At 34.1% G+C, this 26,503-nt stretch overlaps 1 protein-coding gene across 1 annotated transcript in view; it reads right to left on the reverse strand.

The window, feature by feature from the left end:
• Impbeta11 (importin beta11) overlaps positions 1-26,503 on the reverse strand; it is a 277,003-nt gene that overhangs the window by 139,586 nt on the left and 110,914 nt on the right. Inside the window, exons 8-10 of the mRNA XM_090391468.1 lie at positions 20,676-20,775; positions 16,990-17,082; positions 7,086-7,241 (exon numbers count right to left, since the gene is read on the reverse strand). Coding sequence (XP_090247594.1) covers positions 7,086-7,241; positions 16,990-17,082; positions 20,676-20,775 — 349 coding nt within the window. The remainder of the gene's footprint in view (positions 1-7,085; positions 7,242-16,989; positions 17,083-20,675; positions 20,776-26,503) is intronic.

Here is a 26,503-nt window from a genome sequence, read left to right on the forward strand (position 1 = left end):
AGTCTCTAGTCTTTGGTCAAGTGTTTTACTTCTGACCCAGCTCTCAGTTCCATAAGTTAAATCTGGTTTGAACATTGTCTTGTATACAGCTAATTTAGTGTTCTGACTAATTTCTTTCTTATTCCATATGAATTTATTCAATTGACTTCCCACCATACCAGCTTTGCTGATTCTGTTGTCTATTTCTATATTTAATTTACCATCTTCAGTAAAAATCGTGCCTAAGTATCTGAAATGTTTTACTTGTTCCACAGGTTCTCCGTTCACAACACAGTTGACATTTTCAATGATTCTGCCTATTTGCATTGTCTTTGTCTTTTTATTGCTGACCTTCATACCATATCTATTACAACAGCTATTCAATTTAGTCAGAGAATCTTGCAGACTTGTAGCAGATTTATTTAGAAGTATAACATCATCCGCATACAGCAAAGAGCTGACATTAACATCTCCAATTTTAATATCAGGTTTAATACCACATTCCTTCATAATGTGATCCATAGAGATAATGAATAACAGAGGGGATAATGTATACATCCTTGTCTCACACCAGATTTAACATTAAACCATCTTCCTGTACTTCCTTCAATTCTAACTGCTGACTTACAACTCAAATAAAGACTAAGTATTGCTTGATATAATGCCCCATCGACACCATATAACTGCAGCGTATTGAATAGCTTCTCTCTTGGCACCTTGTCATATGCCTTTTCCAAATCGACAAAATTTAAATACAGATCTTTGTTATATTCCCATGCTTTCTCGACTATTTGTCGTAAAGTGAAGATCTGATCCTGACAGCCTCTATTTGGGCTGAATCCAGCCTGTTCTTCACCAAGCTTTTCTTCCACAATTCTTCTCAATCGTTTCTCAAGTATACTTGCATAGATCTTGCCAGGAACACTCAGTAGGGAAATACCTCTGTAATTCTCACATTCAGTTTTATTTCCCTTTTTATATATGGGTACTATGAGAGCTCTACTCCAATCATTGGGAATTCATCCCTCTGTCCAGGCTTTCTGAACTATGCAGTGCAGCCACAGTAAGACTTTTATACCACCATACTTCAGGATTTCTGGTCTAATATCATCTACTCCTGCTGCCTTTCCACATTTCAAGCCTTTGATGGCTTTTTCTACTTCAAGTATGGATATGTATTCCTGACTGCATGCCTGGTCAGTATTTTTTTATCACTGTACTGTCATCACTGCTTGTTTCATTTAGCAGTTTTTCAAAGTAATTACTCCATACTTCAAGGATATCATTTTCTCCTGTTTTCATGTCACCTTTATCATCTCTAACTCCTTTTACAGGCACTCTTTCCTCCATTCCTAAGCTTCTTCAACAACCTCCAGAATATTTTGCCACCTTCTTGATATTTATTTTCTATATTCTTGCCAAAGTCCTCCCATGACTTTTGTTTAACTAGTTTTACACACTGTTTAGCTTTCTTACATATGTCTCTGTATTCTGTAAGAGTAAAAGCTGACTTATTTGCCAGGAACTTTTGATATGCTTTCTTCTTTTCCTTCACTGCCTCTTTAACTTCCTGTGTCCACCAGGGAGTTCTGATTTTTTTATCCTTGCACACAACCTCACCACATGCCTCTCTGGCAGAATCAATCAATGTTTTCTTCAGAGCTTGCCACTGAATCTTCAAGGTTTGATTCCTGTTCTCAAACTCTTTCATTTTCTTTTCAATAATCTTTCTGTATTTTAGTCTACAGTTCACATCTGAGAGCTGCTCAACTTTTATTTTCTTTAAAACTTTCTTACATGTTATTCTTTTCAATATGAAATTCAATTTTATCCTGCTCAAGACTAAATAGTGATCACTTCCAATTTCAAATCCTCTGTACACTCTGGTGTCCTGCACCAGGGAGAAAACATCACTATCAACAATAACATAGTCAATGAGACTTTTCTTATTCCTAGCCTTTTCTTATTCCTAGATAAATATATTTAATATAACAAAAACAATATATATATATAAACTTCAAACAAATATTACATAACTAACTACAAATTAATTGGATCCAAGGCCTTTTAAAAATAAACTTACACTTAAGACTAGACTAAACACTTTGTTTTCGCAATGACAAATGTTCATAGCCAGTTTCTCTCTCTGTCAAGGCCCTTTTCCGAAGATATATGACTTTATTCTTCATTTTCAAAGGATCCTTTTTTATCACTCATGTAGCACACATTAAATCTTCCTGACTCAATTCTGTCTCTTTTTAGTAGAAATAATAGTTAGATCCGGCATCCTTAATACAGATGAAACTTCCTAATCAGAGTTTTCTCAAACATTCCTTTAGAATGTAAATAGCAACTTCTTCTTTTATTCACTAATGCTTATTGACAGTCATAACTCTTCCACTTTAAAAAATTCACAGTTCTACGATTCCCTTTTCGGAATCTACTATAAATCTTCCAATTAGCGTTTCCTTGAATATTCCTTTTAAAACGACCTATAGCAATATTTTCCTTTTATCTACTGCTTTAAAACTTCATAGTTCCACGATTCCCTTTTCGGAATATACTATTAATTTTCTTCCGACTGTCACATAAAAAAAACTCAATTTCCTCCGAATCTAAATGTCTGCTGGCCTGTGTTCTAATTTTCTCTCAAACACTCTTCTTGTTTACTCTCCATTACCCTGATACTGAACGCTGTTCTTGTCAGCTGTCAATCACACATCAAACTTCTCGGCGAGTATGCGCATTCCATGAATGTGGCAAGCGAGAAACTACGTATAACGGCTGACACGTTGTCTCCGTTAGCGACAAGAGAACGTCTTCATAAAACACAAAACTTAATATTTTAAACTACAATAAATTTGTTTAAAGTAACACAACTATTCAAATCCAGTAAGTACATAAATTTTTAACTGCTTTACATATCATTTTTGACAAAACACTTTCAATAACGGGCACATCGCAAGTGCCGACAATCCGTGTTATGAAAATAAAACTAATAAACATTCTAACGTTAATAAACAATACGTAAAAATATTCAGAATTTTAAATTATGATTATTTTTACAATACCATTGTTTAGGGCACACTTACGGAAACGACAAACAAACTGCTCACAAACAAGTTGCAGGCTTGGATCATTTGCACTACCACCTCCGTATGAATGAAAATAATGCTCAATAATAAATGTTTTTTTCAAACATAAACATTGCTACAGCTAAATGTAATGGCATAGACTCTACACATGGTCTTCTATTAATGTGCATGCAGTCGAATGGCATATCTCATAGCACATGTACTGAAGGGAGTGTTGAAGTTCAGTACTTTTTTTTTGTGCACCATTTGACTCTACACATGGTCTTCTATTAATGTGCATGCAGTCGAATGGCATATCTCATAGCACATGTACTGAAGGGAGTGTTGAAGTTCAGTACTTTTTTTTTGTGCACCATACGATACCATAATAAAACCTCAAAACAGGGCTACTCTTGAATCATTTGCCACTTCTTTTTCCTATCTTTCATTTTATTCCAAGAGTGCACAACTTAAATGCTGCAATGGGAAAAATCATGTAATTGTTACACTTACATGGGCTGCATTTTTTAAAACTTGAATTTTTAGGGAAAACAAAAATAAGTATAAAGTTCAAATAGATATGGTTACTAAAAATAGCATTTTAATGTGATATATTACATTTTGCTGAATCAACAATTACGGTAAAATTGGAAGTTGCTGTTATCAACATGCCTCTCAAATTTGCATCTGTGAGATTTGTACAAAGTGGTGACTTGTTTAATTTCACAAGAGAGAGAGAGAGAATGTTTGTTCCAGTACGTAATATTCATTCAAATATATTTTTTCTTTTATTTATTCAGTTTACACCGAGGGCCACATTAAATAATTGAACGGGTCACATATGGCCAGCAGGCCGTATGTTATGCATCCCAATTTTATTCTTTCACGCTCTTCCATTTGTATCCACTATATGTTTAATCTCATTCTGCATATGCCTCATCTTAATCATTTCATTTTTCATTCTTGTATTCCAGCAATGTGATATGAATTTTTCAATATCAATCACTCCTACTTATGCTCAGATCAGGAGTGTGGTATTGTAATATCGGGCCATCAGCGCCATTGTAATATATATATATATGTGATACTTATTTTCTTTAAGTTTTGATTGTATACTTTGTTCGAAATATATACTTATTTATCTTGTTTATCCGTTGCTTGATTTAGTCTACTACAGTTAATCCTTTCTGTCAATTAGACCCCCCCCCCCCCTTTTCTCAATGTCATAACTATGCTAAATCATGTGCACAAGATTCTAAAACATAGGAATTGCCTCTGGCTGGAGTCAATCCCTTTGTCCAAACAGTAAGTTTTTTTCTATATTGATTTCTGAAAAATTTATTTTTTTATTATGACTGCACCATCAGAAATCACAGATAAGACTTAAATATCCTTCCATTAAAAAAAACAGTTAGCAAAGCACGGAAATATCTCTTACACTTATCACCATGTCAAGCAATGCAATACTCTATTCTTCAGTCATGGCTATTTATCTCCCTAGGTCACACAGGTTCAGTCTTTTTATGAGAAGTGCATTGGTATATAAGACGATCACACAAGTTAATTGACAAATAAAACAATTTATTCATGCTAATTAGAATACAATAAAGTTAACACTAAGCACACAATCTTTTTCCCGACTCTATATACTTTTCAGCGATGACCATCGAGATGACCTCTCCTCCTAAGTGGTCTTCTAGCTAACTCGACTCTCCTTCTCAAAAACAAACCCTCTTCATGATGACTGACCTTCCTCGAAAAAAAACTCCTGGTTCTTCTCCCTTGCTCTCTCGATGTCCCTCCCCTTTTATGCTGCTCAATCGACCTTGGTTCTTGCTACTTTTTTTTATTCCCCTGGGTAATCATAGAGATCTTTTCCCCCCACTTTTTAGGTCGCTGCGTTAAGGCAGGAAACCCCGTACATTCTTGACCTTCGTGTGTCCTTTGTTAGGTCTTATTCTTAATCCCGTCTGGATTTTTTTTTTGTCTTAACAATCTATTGTTACAATTCACTCAGACATTTTTTTCTTTGTCCTTTGTTGTTTTACAGCAAGTCATTAGTTAAATAGTAACCAAAATTACAAGTATGTTAAATTAATTTGAATTCTTAAGTAAAATCGGTATAGAAAGAATCTAATTTAAAAATTCTGTCTATACAAGATTTTACAGTATGTATGCATGGGTGAATGCTAGATGTGTTTATTGAGAGATTGAACAAGAGGAATGAAAGGGTGAGGGTGTGCAGAAAGTGTGATATTTTGATGAACTATAATGATTCATTCGAATCAAATGTTAGATGAAAGGAGAAAGGCTGTGAAGACTGAAAATAGTATAAAAAAAGGATGAGCAAGAGAATATGAGTGTAGAGAATTTGATTGTGAATATGGAAATGACTGAACAGACAAAAGCAAGTGTGATTTTGAGAACAGAAGTGAGCCAGACTGACAGACCAATAATAATACTGATACCAGACTAACAGGTATAATAATAATAAAGTTTGCCGTAATTATCTATATAAATATGGAGTTAGCTAGACAGCTAATAGGTCAGTTGTATTTTTAGGCAACATCCTGAAATCCTCTGATAGTATTTCTCATGAAGGTAATTTCCATTTTGTATTGCCTCATCATGCACTTTTACTCTACTAATGATTTCCTTTTCACAAAGCATCATGTCCACTGTAGCAGAGAATATGGAAAAACCTGCTTCACTTGAAATGGAATCAAATCTTTATATCATTAGTTATTCTTGTTTATTTAAGTTTTTTCATTGGGGATGGGGGGGGGGAAGAAAAATTAACAAATAATTTTTACACTATCTTGACACTTTCATCTAATTATTATGAATATGAATGTTGTAGCTAATAAGGAATAGAGGATCCTTTTGATTATAAAACTATGTCAAATACCACTGAAATATTCTGAAAGATTCACATAATTGTTCTGCCAGTCGAAAGACATTTGACTAAGTTCAACAAAGACCTTTTTTTAGCAATTTTTTTTTTTTTTGTGCAATGAGTATACAAAAAAGAAATTTGTGTTCTCTTTGTTCAGTCACTGCATCTTGTGAATACCCTTTATCCTCAAACTAATAATAAAGCACTTCAGCCCTATCAAAAACAACAAAATGTTTGCTGTGGTGGGTAGTTCTGTTGTTACCGTTTGCTTTTTCATCTCTATCACACCCCACACCAAAAAAAAAATTTCTCGCCTCAGCTGAAAAACAGAAAAAAATTATTAACCCTCTCTCTCTCTCTCTCTCTCTCTCTCTTTCCTCACAGTAATATATATTATGTTCATGTAAGCACTCAATTTCAGATATAGTTCAAATCTCCATTCTTCATTCCTATGAGTTTGTTATAGTGAGAGATAACCATCTAATTCTTAAAAATTACAAACCCAAAATATCCAGGTCCAATGTTAAACAAAATCCTAATTTCTCTATCCTCACTTCATCCAATATATTAGAATAATAGTAAGTTTTTAAAAAAAAAAAAAAAAAGTTTATGCTTGCTATTAAAAAATTCATCATATACTAATGTATGATGCTACTATAAAGAGAACAAGAATACCAGAGTTTGAATTAAATAGTTTTATTAAGAACCTAAAAAGCATCATAAAATTTTGATGAAATAGGGAATCTGAAGCTAAGATTTTTTTTCCCATCTCTGTAACATGCAAAATACAAAAATAGTATTATAATAATATATATTCACTTAGTGTAGCTGCCTTTTCATTTTATGCTACATTTTGCTTAACAAATTGCTTAACTATAAAGGTGTAGAGCAAAACCCTTAAGGACAAATGTGCTACAAACAAACTTTCTAGGATATACAAAATTGCAACAGTAAAACATTTACTTTAACCAAGAATAATTGAGTAAAATGAGTGATTTTTACTTTGATGTCAAAATATGAATGGAATTTTTATTTTTATTTGTTCTCAAATTGTCTGTACTTAGCAGCATTCAACCAAAAAATTTGTGAATACGAATTATTAAACAGGAATAAATAAAATTTATAATACTACTCACCAAAACTTTCAGGATCATTATCCCACATATGAAGATCATCCTCAGTAAGAAGGAAATAATGAGACAATAGTCTTCGGCATATTTCAAGAAGAGTAGGATATGTGAAAAATTCCATCTTTATCCTATGTGCTTCTAGAGTGAGTGGCTCCCTAGTATCTGTTTTGTTATATAATGTTAAATTTGTTTCAGTATTGCTTTTTTTTTAAACAATAATAACTAACTTAATTATTATGATTTTAAACTGGGGAAGAAAATCTACTGCAAACAACAAAGAAGAAATCTGAGTTAAATATACATATCCATTCCAAGCATAAGCAAAGAAAGCATTCTACTCTGCAAACTTGATTTTTATTAATAGTTCCAAATAATATCATTTTCCTGAGATACTTGTATATAGAGGCTAATGACTTCACAGTCATGAAGTTACATCACATGCAAACTTTGTTTGCTTACACTTGGATAAAGGATGAAACCAACAATATAATTTCTTGGCATCTTTAATTTATATTCAATTAGAGATAGATGTTGAAAGAATTTTCAATATCTATCTCTAATCTAGAATATTTTAGTCATAAGTTGTGACATCTTTTGACTACTTGTATATGGGAAATATATTATGATTTTTTTCATTATTTTAACCTTGATATCTCTTCTGGGTCTGGCTCCCACTGATGAGACCTCAATAAATGTTGAAATCAGTCTAGTTAGTGGCCTTTCCCATAAGGCATGGCATTATAAATGTCCATTAGAATATGTGCCTTGCATTATGGGATACTAAGGCAATTGATGTGATATAATTAGCCTCTATATACAAACAGCACAGTTGTGAAATTACTTCATGTGCAAACTTTGTTTGCTTACACTTGGATAAAGGATGAGAACAAGAATATAATTTCTCAGCAACTTTAATTTAAGAAGCTTCAATAAGAACAATCTTTGGATAAATAGCCAGGGTGAGAGGAGAAAGGAATAAGGTAGAAGATATTGTTGCTTCATCTTTTTAATATTTATAGTGAATATATTATGACATTGGCTGATTAGATAAAACTCACAAAGAATTAAGACTGGAGGTAGAAAAATATATCTGATATATGCAGATAATGCAATCCTCATGGCAGAAACTAAGGCAAATCTAGAGTGGTCGATTCATTAGTTATGAGGGAAAGCAAAAAAGCTAGGCCTTAATTTAAATATCAGTAAAACAAAATGTGGTGGCTACTGGTAATTAAAATGAATTTATGATCAAGGGAAATAAAGTAGAAGTGGCTGAAAGTTATAATTTACTGGGGTCTAGAATAAGAAATCATGATCAGTATGGTGATGAAATTAAAAGAAGGATAGCTATGAGGGGGGAAAAAAGTATGTTAATAAAATTCTGAAAATTAGATGTTAGTAAGGCTAAAAGTTAGAATTATTAAAACAATGGTTGTTTCACTAGCGATAAATCTAAGTGAAAGTTATAATTAAGTAACAAAAAAAGGAAATAAATGAATTCATTTGAATTATGGATATGGAGGAGACTATTAAGAATATATGGATGGTAAAGAATGATTAAAAAAGGTTAAGAAAACAAAGACAGAATGCTCCATGGAAGTACTGATTACTAAATAGAAGTTAACATACTTGGGACACATTATGCAAGTAGATGAATCATTAGGATAAAAGCAATTATGTTAGGAAGAATTGAGAGTATGAGAAGGAAAGGACAGCAAACAAGTTGGATGGACAACATAAAGAAACTTACCAATATGAAATTAGACTACCAAAATTCAAAAATGACTAGAAGGCATATAACATTTCACAAAGAGATTATACTAAATCTCAATAAGACTGATTTTATGTCAATCTTTTTCTCTCATATGGGAAACAGTTGCCCAAAAAAAGAACATTTAAAAGTGTCATTTAATAATTCTACTGCTGTATTTATTTATTCATTTTTAAGAAACAAAGCTATCACTTTTCTGTTTTAAACATGATCATTTAGAGACTTAAAGGTCAAAGCTAAATGATTTGAAGGAGACCTCCACATCGCCTTTAAGGAATGCAGAAAACCAACTGGGACATCTGACCTAATGTCCAATCCTCACGTTCATGCGGTGCACCCCATTAGTAACTATCCACTGAGTACAGAACAAATGAAGATGGGCTGGCAATCTGGGACTTTGCCAACCAAACTGTACTCTACTGACTTAAACAAGAAATACTTATGATGGTAGAACAACGTCTGGTGCACCCAATTAGTAACTATCCACTGAGTACAGAACAAATGAAGATGGGCTGGCAATCTGGGACTTTGCCAACCAAACTGTACTCTACTGACTTAAACAAGAAATACTTATGATGGTAGAACATAAGATTTCATGTTGTATAGAACCTTGGGCATCATTTAATTAAGCAACGTCTGGTGCTGCTTTTGTCAGGGAAAGGTGAGCATCAAAAAGTCAGCTATATGAACAGACTCAAACTCAACAACTAGAAGGAACAAAGTGGACATCATAAAGAAAAACTGAAGATAGCAACCATCAATATAAGGAGTATTAATGGAAAGGAAATCGACTTGCAGAAGAAGAGGAAAAGTACCAAGTGGACATAATTAGCATCACTGAAACAAAGGGGTGCTTAAGGGTCAAAGCTGCATAACTGAAAGAAGACCTATACATAGCCTTTAAAGGAATGCAGAGAATCATTAGGGCTTCTGACCTAATGATCAATCCTCACCTTGTGGTGCGCCCTGTTAGGTATCAACCTGGATACTGAACGAATGAAGATGGGCTGGCAATTTGGGATTTAGCCGACCAAATTGCATTCTTATTGGCTTAAACCAAAATAAAAAATGATAGTACAACATGCCAGAATTTCATTCTGGCTGAGGCATCACCCGGTTAAACAAGGCCCCATTGTTTTTGCAAGGGAACCAGGGCAAACAGTAAAAAGTCTGCTCCTGGAACAAATCTGAAAACACACCCCAACTCAACATCACCAGAATTAAAGATTGGTACTATCAACATAAGAAGCCTGAATGGCAAAGAAATGGAGCTAGCTGAAGAATTAGATAAGTACCAGATCAACATAATAGGGGTTACTGAAACAAAAAAGACAAAAACTGGTGAGGTCTTTCTGAGCAATAAATACAAAATGTTATATTCAGGAAATGACAATCAAGGGAGAAGAAGGAGTAGCCACAGTATTCAACACTAAAAACGAGGCTAATCTTCTTGAATGGCAGGCAGTCTCAAATAGAGTGATGTGGGCAAATATCAGAACAGGGAACTGCACAATGCGACTTATTTGTGTCTATGGTCCCATAGAAGGTTCTACTAAAGTATAAGTGGAGGAATTTTTTTAAGCTTTAGAGAAAGCAACTGAAACAATGAAAAATGAAAAGTTGGTCCTTGTTGGGGGATCTAAATAACAGAATAGGAAATTGTCAGATATACAGAAATATTTGGAGAAAAAAGAAAAGCTAATAATAATGGCAAATACCTGTTGGATTTCTACTCAGTACATGGACTAGTTATTACTAGCACAGTGTTCCAACATAAAAATGGACAAACTCACATGGAGAAAAGAGGCAACGAATAAGAAAAGTCTCATTAATTATGATATTGTTGATAGTGATGTTTTCTCTCTGGTGCAGGACACTAGAGTGTGCAGAGGATTTGAAATTGGAAGTGATCACCATTTAGTCGTGAGCAGAATAAAATTGAATTTCATATTGAAAAGAAGAACATGTAAGAAAGTTTTAAAGCGAATAAAAGTTGAGCAACTGTAGACTAAAATAAACAAATATTATTCAAGAAAAAATAAGAGTTTGAGAGCAGGAACCAAACTTTGGAGATTCAGTGGCAAGCCTTGAAGAAAACACTGATTGATTCAGCCAGAGAGGCATGTGGTGAGGTTGTTTGCAAGGATAGAAAAATCAGAACTCCATGGTGGACACAGGAAGTTAAAGAGGCAGTGAAGAAAAAGAAGAAATCATATCAAAAGTTCCTTGCAAAAAAGTCAGCTTGTGCTCTTAGAGAATACAGAGACAAATGTAAGAAAGCTAAACACTGTGTAAAATTAGCTAAACAAAAGTCGTGGAAAGACTTTGGTAAGAACATAGAAAATAAATATCAAGACGGTGGCAAGATATTATGGAGGTTGTTGAAGAAGCTCAGAAATGGATGAAAGAGTGCAGTAAAAGGAATTAGAGATGAAAAGGTGACATGAAAACTGGAGAAAAAGATATCCTTGAAATATAGAGCAATTACTTCGAAAAATTGCTAAATGAAACAAGCAGTGATAGCACATTGGTAAAAAGCACTCAACAAACATGCAATCAGGAATATATATCCATACTTGAAGTAGAAAAAGTCATTAAAGCATGAAATGTGGAAAGCCAGTGGGAGAAGATGATATTCGACAAGAAATACTCAAGTATGAAGGTATAAAAGTCTTGCAGTGACTGCACTGCATAGTTCAGAAGGCGTGGATAGAGGGCCGAATTACAGATGATTGGAGTAGAGCTCTAATAGTACCTATATGCAAAAAAGGAAAATAAAACTGAATATGAGAATTACAGAGGTATTTCTCTACTGAGCGTTCCTTGTAAGATTTATGCAAGTATACTTGAGAAACGGTTTAGAAGGATTGTGGAAGAGAAGCTTGGTGAAGAACAAGCTGGATTTAATAAGGCCAAATAGAAGCTGACAGGATCAGATTTTCACTTTACAACAAATAGTTGAGAAATCATGGGAATAACTAAATTGAATAACTGTTGTGATAGATATGGTATGAAGGTCGGCAATAACAAGTCAAAGACAATGAAAATTGGCAGAAGCATTGAATATATCATCTGCATTGTGAATGGAGAAAGCTATAGAACAAGTATAAATTTCAGCTTAGGCATGATTTTTAGTGAAGATGTTAAATTAAATATGGAAATTGATAACAGAATCAGCAAAACTGGTATGGTAGGAAGTCAACTAAATAAATTTAAATGGAATAAGAGAGAAAACACTAAATTAGCTGTATACAAGACAGATTTAACTTATGGATCTGAGAGCTGGCTTAGAAATAAAACACTTGACCAAAAACTATAGACTGCAGATACGAGAGTCTTGCGAAAGATTAGGGGCATGAACAGATGACATCAATGGCAATATCATATTAAAAAATGAGGATATTAGGAAAGGACATTGTTAGCATCCAGGAATGTGTTAGCAGAGCTAATCTCAAGTGGTATGGTCACTTAACAGAATAGTCACTTAAACAGAGGAAAGATTAACAAAGCAAGTGTTCTCTGTCAGGTTATCTTACCCAGAGGTAAGATAAAGGTGGATTGATACAGTGAAAAGTGCCTTAGAAGATAGAAATATAAGATTTGATAACATTGAAGTCTTGACAGGTAACAGATTGATTTGGAGGAAAATTGTAGATAGGAAGTTAGTAGTGATGTAATTCTTTCATGTTATCCTATACGTCCCTTGAGGGTACATATCAGGAATTTGATGATGATGAAGATAAAACAAACATGACAAAAACAGTTAAGATCTTACTAAATATTAGATACAGGATGTTATATTCAGGCAATAATGATCAAGGAAAGGAAGAAGCAGCAAACATGAAGATAAACTTCTTGATTGGAAGGCAGTTTCAAGTAGAGTTAAGTGAACAATCTTCGAAAAATTTTCAATGAAACTTATTTGTAACTATGGTCCCACAGAAGGTTCTAAAGAAGAAACAAAGGAATTTTTGGTCATTAGAGGAGACAGTTGACAAAAAGAAAATGGAAAAAAGTAGTAGAGATCTGTTCGAGATCTAAACAGCAAAGTAGGAATTGAATATCATCAGGCATACAGAAATGTTCTGGGAAACTTTGGAGAACAGGGTAAGGCTAATGATAATGGTATCTGCTGCATTTCTAAGATATGGAATAAGTAATGACTTATACCACATCTTAGGATATGGAATAAGTCATTACTTGCAAGATTCCAACATAAAGATGTGCACAAGTTCACATGGAGAGAAGACAAAAGAAATAAGAAAACCTCACTGACTATGTTATTGTTGATAATGATAGCTGGCTCAAGATACAAGAGCATACAGAGGATTTGAAACTGGAAGTGACATCACTTAGGTTTAAGTAGGATAAAAATGAGTATCACATTGAAAAGAACAGTATGTAAAAAAGTTTTGAAAATAATTAAAGTTGAGCAGCTTTTACAGGTAAAGTATAGACTCAACTGTACAAACATTACTGAAAAAAGAATGAAACAGTCCAAAAAAAGAACTAAACCTTGGAGTCTCAGGGATAAACTAAGAAGAAAACACTGATTAATTCAACTAGAAAGGCATAAGATGGACACGAGAAGTTAAAGAAGCAGTCCTGGAAAAAGAAGAAAGCACACCAAAAGCTCCTAGAAAATAAGTTGGCAGTTGCCCTAAAAGAATACAGAGAAAAATGTATGAGAGCTAAGTTATGTATTGTATAAGAGTAGCTAAACAAAAGACAGGGGAAGACTCTGGTAAGAATATAGAAAATAAATATTAGGAAGGTGGCAAAGTGTTCTGGTGCAAATTGAAGAAGCTTAGAAATGGAGGAAAGAGTACCATAAAAGAAATCAAAGATGTTAATGGTGACATAAAAACTGAAAATAAGGATATAGCAATGTCTGGAGTAATTACTTTGAAAGACTGTTAAATGAAACAAGCAGTGACAGAAAGAACCATAGTAGAAAATTTTCAAAAGGAATGCAAAGAGTAGTGTATATATATATGTAGAAAGTTTTTTGCCTTGTGTATACTATACATTAAAGATACCAAGCAATTTTATAAACTTAGTTTTAATCTTTTTTCCCAAGTAAGCAAACAAACAGGTAAAACCAAGTTCATACCTGAAGTATTTTCAGGTATGAGGCAACTCGTGGTCAAAGTGGAGTAAGCTCTGATCAACTTTCTACATCTTTCTCTCATTCTGATATTTTTATTTAATAAGGTTAAAGCACCTTGTGGCAACTTGTATAGGCAAAATTTATAAGTTCTGCATTATAATAAATTTAGTTTAATCCTTTATCCAAGTGTAAGCAAACAAAGTTTGCACCTGAAAATATCTTCAGGACTGAGGTAAGGTAGTGCAACACCAGGCAACTCCGAGCAAAGGTGGACCAAGCTCTCATCACTCCTTGTCTCAGTATCTCCCATAATGCGAAGCACATCTCCTTGCGGACATGTATACTGCTATTCATTAAGAGAAGGGCCACTACCCAGACTGGTTTCAACCTTTATTGAGGTCTCGTCAGTGGGAGGAAGACCCAAACATGGAGATACTAAGGCAGAAGCAATGCAGTAATGCATTGCTTCTGCAGAAATAATGCAGAACTTCCAAGTTCTGCATTACTTCAACCTTGGCATCTCAGGGTCTGGCTCCCACTGACGAGACCTCAATAAAGATCGAAACCAGTCTGGATAGTGGCTCTTCCCTTAATGCATAGCATCATATGTGTCTGCAAGGAGATGTGCTTTGCATTATGGGAGATACTAAGGAAAGTGATCAGAGCTTACTCCACCTTTACCACAAGCTGCCTCAGACCTGAAAATACTTCAGGATCAAACTTGACTTACCTGTTTGTTTGCTTACTTGGGAAAAAGGATTAAAACCAAGTTTATAAAATTGCTTGGTATCTTTCACACACACACACACACACACACACACACACACACACACACACACACACACACACACACACACACACACACATCAATACTTGAGGTAGAAAAAGCTGTCAAAAACTTGAAATATTGAAAGGCAGCTGAAGTAGAATGATATTCAACTAGAAATGCTTAATGGAGGTATAAAAGTTTTCTAAGATACACCGTATAGTTCAGAGGGCCTGGTCAGAAGGTCAAATTCCAAATGATTGGATTAGAACACTCATGGTCCCCATTCATGTAAAAGGGAATAAAGCTGAATGTGAGAATTATTTTTTCTCACATTCTTTTTCTCAACCCTTGAAAAGAGGTTGAGAAAAACTGTGGAAGAGAAATTGAAAGAGGAAGTTGGATTCAGGTCAAATAGAGGTTGTCAGGATCAGACTTTCACTTTACTACAAATAGTTGAGAAATCATGGGAATGTAACAAGAATCTGTACTTAAGTTTTGTAGATCTAGAAAAGGCATATGACAAGTTGTCCATAGAAAAAAGCTTTTCAAAACACAATACAACAATTATATGGGATAAATGGAGCATTATCAGCAATACATAGTTTATATTTAAGTTTGTAAGTCAGCTGTCAGAACTGAAGGAAATACAGGAAGATGGTTTAATGTAAAATCGGGTGTGAGATAGGGATGCACTTTGTCTCCAATCTTGTTAATCATTTATATGGATCACATTGTGAAAGAAAATGGCATTAAGTTGAATTCTGAATGGGAAGACTAAAGCACAAGTAAAATATTTCAACTATTTAGACCCAATTTTTAGTGAAGATGGCAAATTAAATTTGGAAATAGACAACAGAATAAGCAAAGTTGGTATGGTAGGGAGTCAGTTAAATAAATTTATATGGAATAAGACAAAAATTATCCAAAACACCAAACTAGTAGCTGAAAGACAGAGCTGAAACTAATTTTAAGTTATGGATCTGAGAGCTGGGCTAGAAATAAAGCACTTGATCAAAGATTAAAGAATACAGGTATGAGAGTTCTGAAAAAAAATTTAGGAGCTTGAACAGATGGTATCAATGAAAGAATCGTATTAAAAATGAAGACATTAAAAGGAACTTGACATCATTTGCATTCAAGAATGTGTGAATAAAGGTTAGCAAAACAGGTGTTTGATGCCAAGATGGCAGGAAAAAGACCCAGAGAGGATCTAAGTGGATTGATTCAGTTAGAAATGCCTTAGAAGAACAATGTGTTAGATATGACAATATTGGAATGCTGACAAGTAATAGACTCATTTGTTGGAAAATTGTCAAAAGGAGATGATTAATAATGTAAACTTATTCACATTGTGCTGTCATAGTAGTTTGAACATCCCCTTGAGGGTACATATCAGGAAAATGATGATGAACATTATTTAACTGATTTAATTCTGTACTTTAGCTATTTATCTTGTTACCTTTTCTCTAACATGATGTTACACTAGAGAAATATAAGCTTTAAATGTTTAATAAACTTCAGTTTTTTTCCCTTCAACATGTTTTTTACTCATTAAATTTATTGTGGCTTCATTACTTCTAAACTCACTGATAGTCATGATTCAGCTTTTGATGATAGCTAAAGGTGAAGACTGTTCCACCCCTCCAATTTCCAAAAGATTGATCAGGATTAAAGGGCTCTTCCTACTCTATTTAAGAATTTTTTTATTTATTTAAATTTATTGCAATAGTGTTACAAGAACAGATAAGTTTGAAATCTAGAATTCTAAATCAGGTTGCAGTGAAGATACAAGAATTTAAAAAAAAAAAAAAAAAAAACCATTAATTTAGAAACTAACATATGAATTTTTGCTGAGTGATTTGTTATTTATTCATGTTTGCATATACAATCACAATAATCTGTGATTGTCAATAAATAATGACAGTGCTAACCTTCCGGTACTTATCACAATAATTTCTATATCATAGTAGTGAAGTAGCTTTCTTAGATTATGCAAAATAAGAATAATAAGTCCAGGTCAGTGATTTATCAAATTAGTTCTTTTTTCTAGGAATCTGGAGAAAGTTACAGTAAATGAGCTTACTGTAATGAAGTTCATAATGCTGTATTGCTGATGAAAAGACTTTTCTTCTTCAGCTTTACAGTACGAAAATTTATACTGAAAAATATCTGAACTGAAACCTGATTTATAAGAGCAAAGTTTAAAAAATAATAAACAGATATGACAAAAAAAATTAAAAAAACAAATAGATTTTCTTACCTTCTGGTACTTTGGCAGGTTTGTATTCTGCACACAGTAAGACAGCTTTGATTAGATTTAAACACTGAACTATAAATCTTTCAAACAGACAACCTATGAAGAAACAGAGCAGAACACAAGCTCATTATTTATTTTTATAATCTGACTTTTTCAAGTTAATCAAAAGTGTATAATTTTGGATATCTGCTGCAAATTTTGTAACAAAGACATAACTGCTAAGTGACTTGATTTACATGAGAGATTTTTGATATTTCATAATAGCAATATTGAAATTACAACTAAATTACTAAATTGCTGGTAAAGGAGTAATCACAACATGCTGAGTTTGCCATGAACACTTCAGAGAGATTTTGTTAATCAGTAATGTGGAACCAAAAATTTTTTTGATACTAAAGTAGCTGATTTTAGCAAATGCTACTTTAAAATGGAGAATATTATGGATCCATCCATATTTCATAGAAAGAAACAAAAAAAGTTTTGAAATTTACCAGTGAGCTTTTGGGAATATAACCCAGCACTGGAAACTGCTTTGGCATTATGTTACTTAAAAGATATGAGGGCTGCCTAGGAGCATATATGTTCACCTTTTATTAGTGCTTAAATTAGGTTTCACTGACATGATAGCTGTTTTGAACCGATGATTTTCATCAGAGATCAGGACCATGTTCAAAACTGCCCAAGTTCCCAAAAAGTTGGAACAGATGACCTTTAAAAGACCACTGTTCAGTATCTGCATTGTCAGTCTCCCAAAAGGGATCACTGTCTCAAGTAGCTGACAACTAATCAGTGGTCAAAAGGGTCACTGTCTGAAAAACGCCACATACTGCCATTGCATCAAGTCGCAGACTTCTTTCCAGAGACCAGGCAGAAATCTAAAGAGACAAAACTCTGTTCAATACCACAGTAGCAATCCTATGTCCAAAAGTTAAATTCATTATACGTGAACTCTTGACAGGTGCACATCAATTGCTAATGTACAGAGCCAAAAGGTTTCAATTTCGCATAAGTAAAATATTAAAACGGATAATATTATGGATCGATCCATGTTTTATAACCAAATATGTATTTTCCATTTTAATATCTTACTTATTCCAAATTGAAGCTTTGGGTTTTATACTTTAGTAAATGCTACTTTTTTTTTGCTATCTGAAGGCAATCAAGATACAGTGATCTGATTTATACAACATTCAAATAACTAAACTCCAGTTTACCACTGCTTGAATGAATCAAGTTATTTTTGAAACATCACTTTCATATTCTGTTAATCAAACTGCAAATTAATTTCTCAACCCAACTGGATAACTAAGAGCTAAACGTATTAATCGCAGTTAATATAAGTATAATACTAATACACTACTACCATTTTATTTTTGCTAAGTAATTTAATTAATGGATGCAATATTCCAACCTCATTATGATATATATTGTGGACTTCCTTATGCTATAATTAGGAAACTGTATGTATGGCAAATAAAAATCACTGAAATACAAATACACCTTTATATCTAAGGTTTTTTTATGAGAGAGCACTTTATGAGTTGTTCATTAAAATTGCCAGCAAAAATTCTGAATAATTAACAGTTACTTTAAGCATTAATATTATCTATCATTTTAGCAATTTCAAAATGGATTATTATCATCATCATCATCATGTAGACTCTTAAAGGGAGTTGAGGATTCACTGATTTCTGAGAGAATCCTCAGAAATCAGTGAATCCTCAACATAATAGGTATTTAGGCATTCGACTGACTTCCGAGTCAGTCGAATGCCTAAATACCTATTATATCTTTTCTTGAAAACATTCACTAAAGATGTGCTTGTAACATCCACTTGCACACATTCTGCAAATTCACCACATACCAGGAGGACTTGGACCTCATGTACTTCAAGGGATGATCCCCAAATTTTCTTCCACCTATAATGAATTGTAAAATCACACTTATGTTTATACAGTGAGATCCTCTTACCTACTTGTATATTTCTATTATATCTCTGCTCTTCTGTCTGTCTGTTACAGAAATTACCACATTCTTGCACTTTGTCTTTATATGTACAATTCCATAAGCCATATATCTTGGTTATATTCCTGAATCTTTTCAACTTTCTCCTCATCAATTCTGAACTCAGAAATGCAGATGTGATCTTATCAAAGATTTATACAGTGGAAAAATAACTTCCTTACTCATACAAGTTAGTGTTCTCTTCATCATTGTAGTTATCTGATCTGATGAATTAACCACCTTAGTAATGTGGTCCATACATTTTAAGTCTGTCTACCATCATCTCCAAGGTTCCATGCTTCACTGACCATTTGTAGCAAATTATCATTAATATAATAGTCTGCCTGCAATGTCCTCAGTCTAAAATGCATAACCTGACGCTTAGAAACCCAGCCAACATTCATTGCATTTGTTCACAGAACCATTTGGTCCAAATCAGCTGCAAGGAATTCTGCATCAGAAATGTCTCTTATTACCCTTCTAACTCTGCATCATCAGCAAATAAATCCAGATTAATCCCTTAATATAAAAGTTAAATGACAATGGCTCAAGTACAGAATCCTGTGAACCCTCACTGGTCACACCCTCCTCTTAGACTCAGCACTCCCATCCATTACTCTCCAAACTTGTCAATCAGTCACTCTCCTATCTACAAGTTTATTTTACATACCCATCCCTTTGAATGTGCATATCTTCCAGTTTAGAATCTTGTCAAATGCCTATTCAAAATCCAGAAGTATTATGGTATATCCGATTATCATTATCTAATTTTGTGGTCATTCTATTATCAAATGTGAGTAATCTGCCCATGTTTTGTAATACAAGACCTACCTTTAAGTCATGCTGTTTTCTATTCAGGATGAAGGTAGGGATTTTACCGATCAAATACAAATATAGATATAAGTAAAATTTGGATAAAACTAATTGCTTCCATCCAGGGTTTAACTCTGTATAATGGAATTATCTTGACCTCCTCCTATGAATTAGGAATCATGTTGAGACTTAAGTTGAATAACCAAGTCAGAGTCATTGCTAATTCTCTTGCACATCCGTTCAATACCCTTGCCACTACCATATCTAATCCCACTGCTGTATATGAATCAAACTTTTGCAATAGCTTTAGTATCTCTAACTCATCCACCTCTTGTCTTTCATCAAGTCTAGTTCCACTTCAGCATTCAGATAGTTAATGGGTATACCTTACTAAAGTAATTGTACTACTGCAAAAATCTGATGAGTAAGGAAAAGTGATAATGCATTTTTTGGGCAACCCATTTTGGACTTATACACTGTAGACATAATTTTGTTTTGACCAAGTATGCCATTATAAATAGTCCAGTTGTTTATCCAATAGATGAAAACTGAAATTACTTGACAAATTTTAATAGCAATTCTAAATACTAATTTCATTAAATTCCATACAGCTAGAAATCAGTTTTATTTTTTATGTAACTCCTGCCTACAACATTAATACCATGGTAAGTTTGTTTTTTGATGGTTTTTTTTTTCATTTTATTTTTTGTTCAACATAATCCAGAAACACTGCTCTACAGACAAATCATGGAACTTTGCCAAGCCACTTTAAGCCTCCAATAAGTGAAGCAGTGGCCTCATACTGGGCAAAGAAAGAAAAAAAATATAGCAACAAGAATTCAACTAAATTACAAAAAATAAATACAACTTACCTTCCCATTCAGTAGTAAAACATAAAGATACTGTACATTCTAAGGTAGGCTTGATAAACTGTACATAATCAAATGGATGAAGTTCCAGTACATCATGAAGCTTTAAAAAATATTCCATAATGAAACATGCAATTTTAATTTCATAAATTTTAAATAATTTTTAGAAAAGAAATGACAACATAAATGATAAAATAACTACAAAAAATTAATTATCATTTCTTACATCCCACCAAATTGTCAAATTGCAGACTTCAACAAAAGATATGCACAAGTGCAAATCTAAGCATGCTGACATGACATGAGTGAGACTGAGGATAAAAAAAGAAGTGAAACCTATAGTCGTAAAGGAAGCCACCTGTAGGCATGAACATTGGGAAACTCATTAGTCCTTCAGTCCATTTGGCCAAAGGTTCAATGATAACAGTTCAAAATGTGAGACTGTTATACATGGATTAGGATAGTGTTTTACAGTAGGTGCAAAAAGAAGATGTTTGTTCCATCCTGCAACAAGTATTGAAAGCAAAGTCTAAAAACCTGAGCATGGTGGAACCAGAAATATTCATTATGTTCTGGGATCTTAATGTCGATTGTTCTGAAAATCTCAGTTTGTCAATAATTAACAAGGTGATAAATGCAAGGTATACTTGAAAAACATCAGTAATAATTAACGGTTGGAGGTGATCTTTAGAAGAGCTAAGTTTTTATGGAGTCTAAAGGAAGTAACAAGATTACATTTATTTAGAACTTTGGAAAACTTTTCAGAAGTGTCACAGACATATGGGATAGTTGGGATTTATTGTAGCCTAAGTTTGGAAGGAAGTGTGTGTGGGGGGGGGGAGAGAAGTGTTAGCATTTTACTGAATCAATACACATTTTATCTATTGGCTAAGAATATGTTGCATATATAGCTAACTTCAGAAGCAAAGACAAAATATTATTCGAGCAAATAACCTTAGCCTGTTAACTAAAGTTTTAAAATGTCATATTATTGTGCAGATGGTGGTGTGACTGATGAACATATCCACAGTAAGCCCACATACACAACACACTCACTCTCTCTCTCTCTCAGACAGCACAAAATTAACTAAAACATGTGGATGAAAGAGTCCTAACTAGGATGGCCCCCACTATGGACACCTGTCAGTGGCCTAAGATGTAAACTGGGATCTCAAAGCATTAGTGTTTCCCATATCCACAGTAAGCCCACCTACCCACACACACGCACTCTCTCTCTCTCTCTCTCTCAGACAGCACAAAATTAACTAAAACATGTGGATGAAAGAGTCCTAACTAGGACGGCCCCCACTATGGACACCTGTCAGTGCTTAAGATGTAAACTGGGATCTCAAAGCATTAGTGTTTCCCATATTTTGGGAAGTTTTATGCAACCATATTTATTTAAATTAGGCTGTTTAAGAGCAGCAACAGATTCTAAAAAACAGTCTTTTTCTTCTAAATTTACTATGATGGAGCATGATGGTCTTTTTCCAATTGATTCTGTGAGCTGTATCCAAAGCATGGTCTGCAAGGTCAGATTGACCATAATCATGACTGCAGATGTGATTTTCATGTTCTTCCACTCCACTGGTAGCTGATCTTCCTGTCTGTCCAGAGTAGGCCAACTTGCAAGAACAAGGAACTCAAGAAGCTCCTCCAAAGCAACCTTGGCTACTCAAAAAAAAAACAAAACAAAACATTTTTTTTGTTCATTATTTCCTTTTAATCCCTCACAACACATAGTACTAATTTGCAACAGTTTTTGGAACACACACATATATGAGGGGGAATGCCTAAGAGTCTAAATTATATTAACTGAGAGGATTATCTTCACAACACTTGTGTTAGGGACCAAGAGATGGCAGCACTTGTTAAGCCGTCTTTCTTCACTGTGTGCAGCTTAATTAGAAGGAATGTAAAGACCAACCAGCACTTATGATCTGATGTCCGATTCTCATTTTCTCATAGTGTTCTTCATTATTAGGCAAAAGGAAATATTTGAATAGCAAAGAATGAGAATAAGCTTACAATTTGGGAATTTGCTGATTAAATTATATTCTGTATTGGCTTAAACCACACAATAAACACCATGATATTATCAAATGTTATGCACATAGGGAATCATAAAATAAATCCGATAAAACCTTTTATTCCCTTATAGGGAGTACAAGGCTATTTAGCCCTATCTAACATTTGGAGAAGACTGAGGGGAGGCAGTTCAATATCACTAATTATAAATGGCATCCATTTTATTATGGCTAAATTAAATGCAAAATTAGCTAATAAAAGTCATGGGACAATGCTGGAAAGAATACAGAAGGAAAATATATATATAAAAGAAGAAATACATCTAAAAAATTTTTTTTAAGACTACAGAAAAAAAGTTAAGTCACAGCACTGGACTAAGTAATTGTAAAAAACAATTCAAATTTTAACTGAAATAGAACTAATGTCCTTACATGTGCTCTCTATGAGCAGGATATAATTGATATAATATCAGGTCTCAAAATGACACTCTCTCAGATCTTTAGTAAATTAATACAACCATACTTGTTGAGTTGGAAGAGTGCTGAATAGTTTATGCTATTTTAAAAATAGTCTCTCAGATCTATAATGACTTATAGATCTGATATAATGATGACAGAATGACTTCTATGACCTCTATGTAATATAGAAGTCATAGAAGTCATTCTGTGACTTCTATGTAATATAGATGTTTTGATGACTTCTATGTAATATAGATGTTTTCTTCCATCTAATGCTATGAGAAATGATAGTCTGACTTCTCTAAATTAACTTTATGGTTATTCAGCCAACAGAGGGCACCATGTAAGGACATCAGTTCTGTTTTTATTTAAAATTTTGAGTTGTTTTCGAAAAAAATTACTTAGTTCAGTGCTATGTGCCCATCACAGTTATAATTATGCTCTGACAATGCTGTGTAGAAAATCAGCAATAAGTTTATTAAATTTTTTTTTCTCTCTTGGTGTCGTTTATATTGTGATGCATTACTATGAACATCGTGGAAAAATTTGGCAAATATCATGTGGTGACTCTTGATATCCACAAAGCTTTTGACCAGGGTTTAGCACAAGGGTCTATTAAATAAGTTTCCATCATTTGGTCTGTCCTGTGACTTCTGCAACTGGATTGCCAGTTTTCTGGTAGGGTTCCCTTATCTTTTAACCATGCAACTCATGCAGGGACTTCACAAGGTTCTGTTCTCTCACCTGTCCTCTTTCCTATATATATATTAATGACCTATTATACACAGCTCTGCTGATGGCACCATGTAACACTATACTCCTTATTCCACAAACCATGCATTACAAAAATCACTACAACCTCCAGAACAACATCTACTGCCCTGTAAATTGCAATATCCCAACCATTCTTTGATGGGGTTGGATCACCATGTCAGTTTCAATTCCAGCAAAAACACATGCCTTATATCCCACAAAACACATTTTCTTCCACTCTTATTATTCTTGAAAATACTCCAATCTCTACATAAAATGAGATCTCTCTCTTTTTTGGAATTAATCTGTCATCAAACCTCTTTTGACATAAGCACATTACAGCTGCTGATTCCTTGGTATCCAAAAAATTATAATTTCTCTTTTGTTTAAGCCATTACTTTATCTCAGAAAACAGCTATTAATTCTATACAAATCACAAGTATACATGGCCATTAAATACTGTTCTCACATCTCTCGTGATAGCCCCCTAAGAGTTGTCTAAAAATATTCGATTCAATACAAAAGAGAAAATAGGCTGATAATGAATTATCTCTCACCAATTCACTGATGGCACAACTCACTCTATACACAGGCATATAGTTTCTGCTGCTGGCATCTTCTTCAGCCAATGTACAGCTGAATTATCATCAATGATTCCTCCATTGAAATACATACAGCACTAATGCTGTATGTATTTCAGCTTGCCTCCAAACCCACAGAACAAATGTTACTAATGCACTACAAATTGGCCAACTTCTCCTGTATGCAATCATTATTATTATTATCACTTTCATCATCAGACCTCTGGGGAGTCAAGGACTCATTAAGTTAGGTTATGCATCACCAACTCTTATACCTTCTCTTAAACTCATTCACACTAGATGCACTCACCACTGCAACAGGCAAACTGTTCCACTCACTTGCTGCTCTGTGAGGAAAAAATCTGGTCTTCAACTCTTTCCTAACTGCACACAAACTTAACTTCCACAGATGCAACCTAATCCTCTCCCTACCCTATATACAGGGTGTTCGGGATAAATTTGACAGTTTCGTAAGGAAAAAGAAAATCTTCTTTGTATCTATTAAATTTAATGAATTGACAAAAAAACATTACAGGCAGAGTTAATTACAATACTATCAACAAGATTTACTCAAAATAACCACCATTAGCATCGATCACAGCTTCAATTCTGCTTCGGAACCTCGAACAAGCTGATGCTACAGTCTCCCTGGGAAGGGCCGCAAAAACTGTTTTAATTTTATCCATTAACTGGGCTTTTGTATTACTGGAAGTGCGATTGGTGTCTTTTTCAACTGCGCCCCATACAAAATAATCCATGGGGTTAAGGTCTGGGGAGTTTGGAGGCCAAACATTTGGACTGGTGAAGTCGTAGAAATTTTCAGACAACCATTTTTGACTTTTCCCAGAGGTGTGGCAAGGGGCCGAATCCTGCTGCCATACATACGGCCTACCATTGGCTACCCTTGTTATCCAGGGCTTGACTACAGTTAGCAACTCCACGAACAAAGCCCGAATTCCAATGCCAGGGTTCTTCAACACCTGTTCCTGCAGATTTGCGAGGAATTCTGCTGTACGAACGCAATCAGATCGTCTGCTAGGGATCTTTCTTCTTGCTACATCCTCGTAGTCACCATTGCAAGTCTCCAGTTCATGCCTGATTGTTTTTACTGTATTCAGGGAGCATTGGGCAGCAGTCGTAATATCCTTATTTTGATGGCGGGCACGAATCATCATGATACAAGTTATTCTCTTCCATGATTCAGGTGGGTTCCAGCTATCCATCCTTTCTGACATCTTGTATATGAATGAAGAAGGGTCCAAACTTTTAAATGAAGAGAAGTGTGTGTTAATACATGTAACTTACGGAAAAATATAATTAATTATAAATATGTCAAATTTATCCCGAACACCCTGTATATTGAAAAGGGTCATCAATTGATATCCAATAACATCCTCTGAGTAATTCATAGACTTCTATCATATCACTTTTCTTTCTTCTGTTTACAATTCACATAATCATCATATCATCTCTGTAACTCTCCTTTGCAGCCTTTCCACAGCTTTCCCAAAATCCAAGTGACCAAATCTGCAAACAATAATCCAGGTGTGGTCATATCAAGGCCTAGTAAAGAGGCAAAATGATTTCCACATTCTTACATGGCAATGTTCATTTCAACACAGTAATTATCCTCTGAATTGTATTTGCAATGTTTGTTATGTAACCGTGAACTTCAACTTACTCACCATAATTCCAAGATTGTTGGCCTCATCAGTCACTCAAAGCATAATTCAATCAACATAGTATGTTGGATATCTTATGACACCAAAGTACATAACTTTACACTAACAGCCATTATTATTTGGCCACTCTTCCAGCCTGTTCAAATCACCCTGTAAATACTTTATATCAGTAGCAACTAAAATTTCCCTTCCTATCTTTGCATTATCATCATCATAAAGCTTGTAAAGTTGAGAAAGAAGTACAGGCAGCCCTCAGTTTACGCCTGACTTCTGTTCCTGAAAAAACAGGTGTAAACCGAATCGGCTTAAAACAAACCCAATTTTAATGG

Source organism: Typopeltis vanoorti, chromosome 4, assembly GCF_054136105.1.
Source record: "Typopeltis vanoorti isolate ZY-2024b chromosome 4, IOZ_Tvanoo_1.0, whole genome shotgun sequence".
Classification (NCBI taxonomy): Eukaryota; Metazoa; Arthropoda; class Arachnida; order Uropygi; family Thelyphonidae; genus Typopeltis; species Typopeltis vanoorti.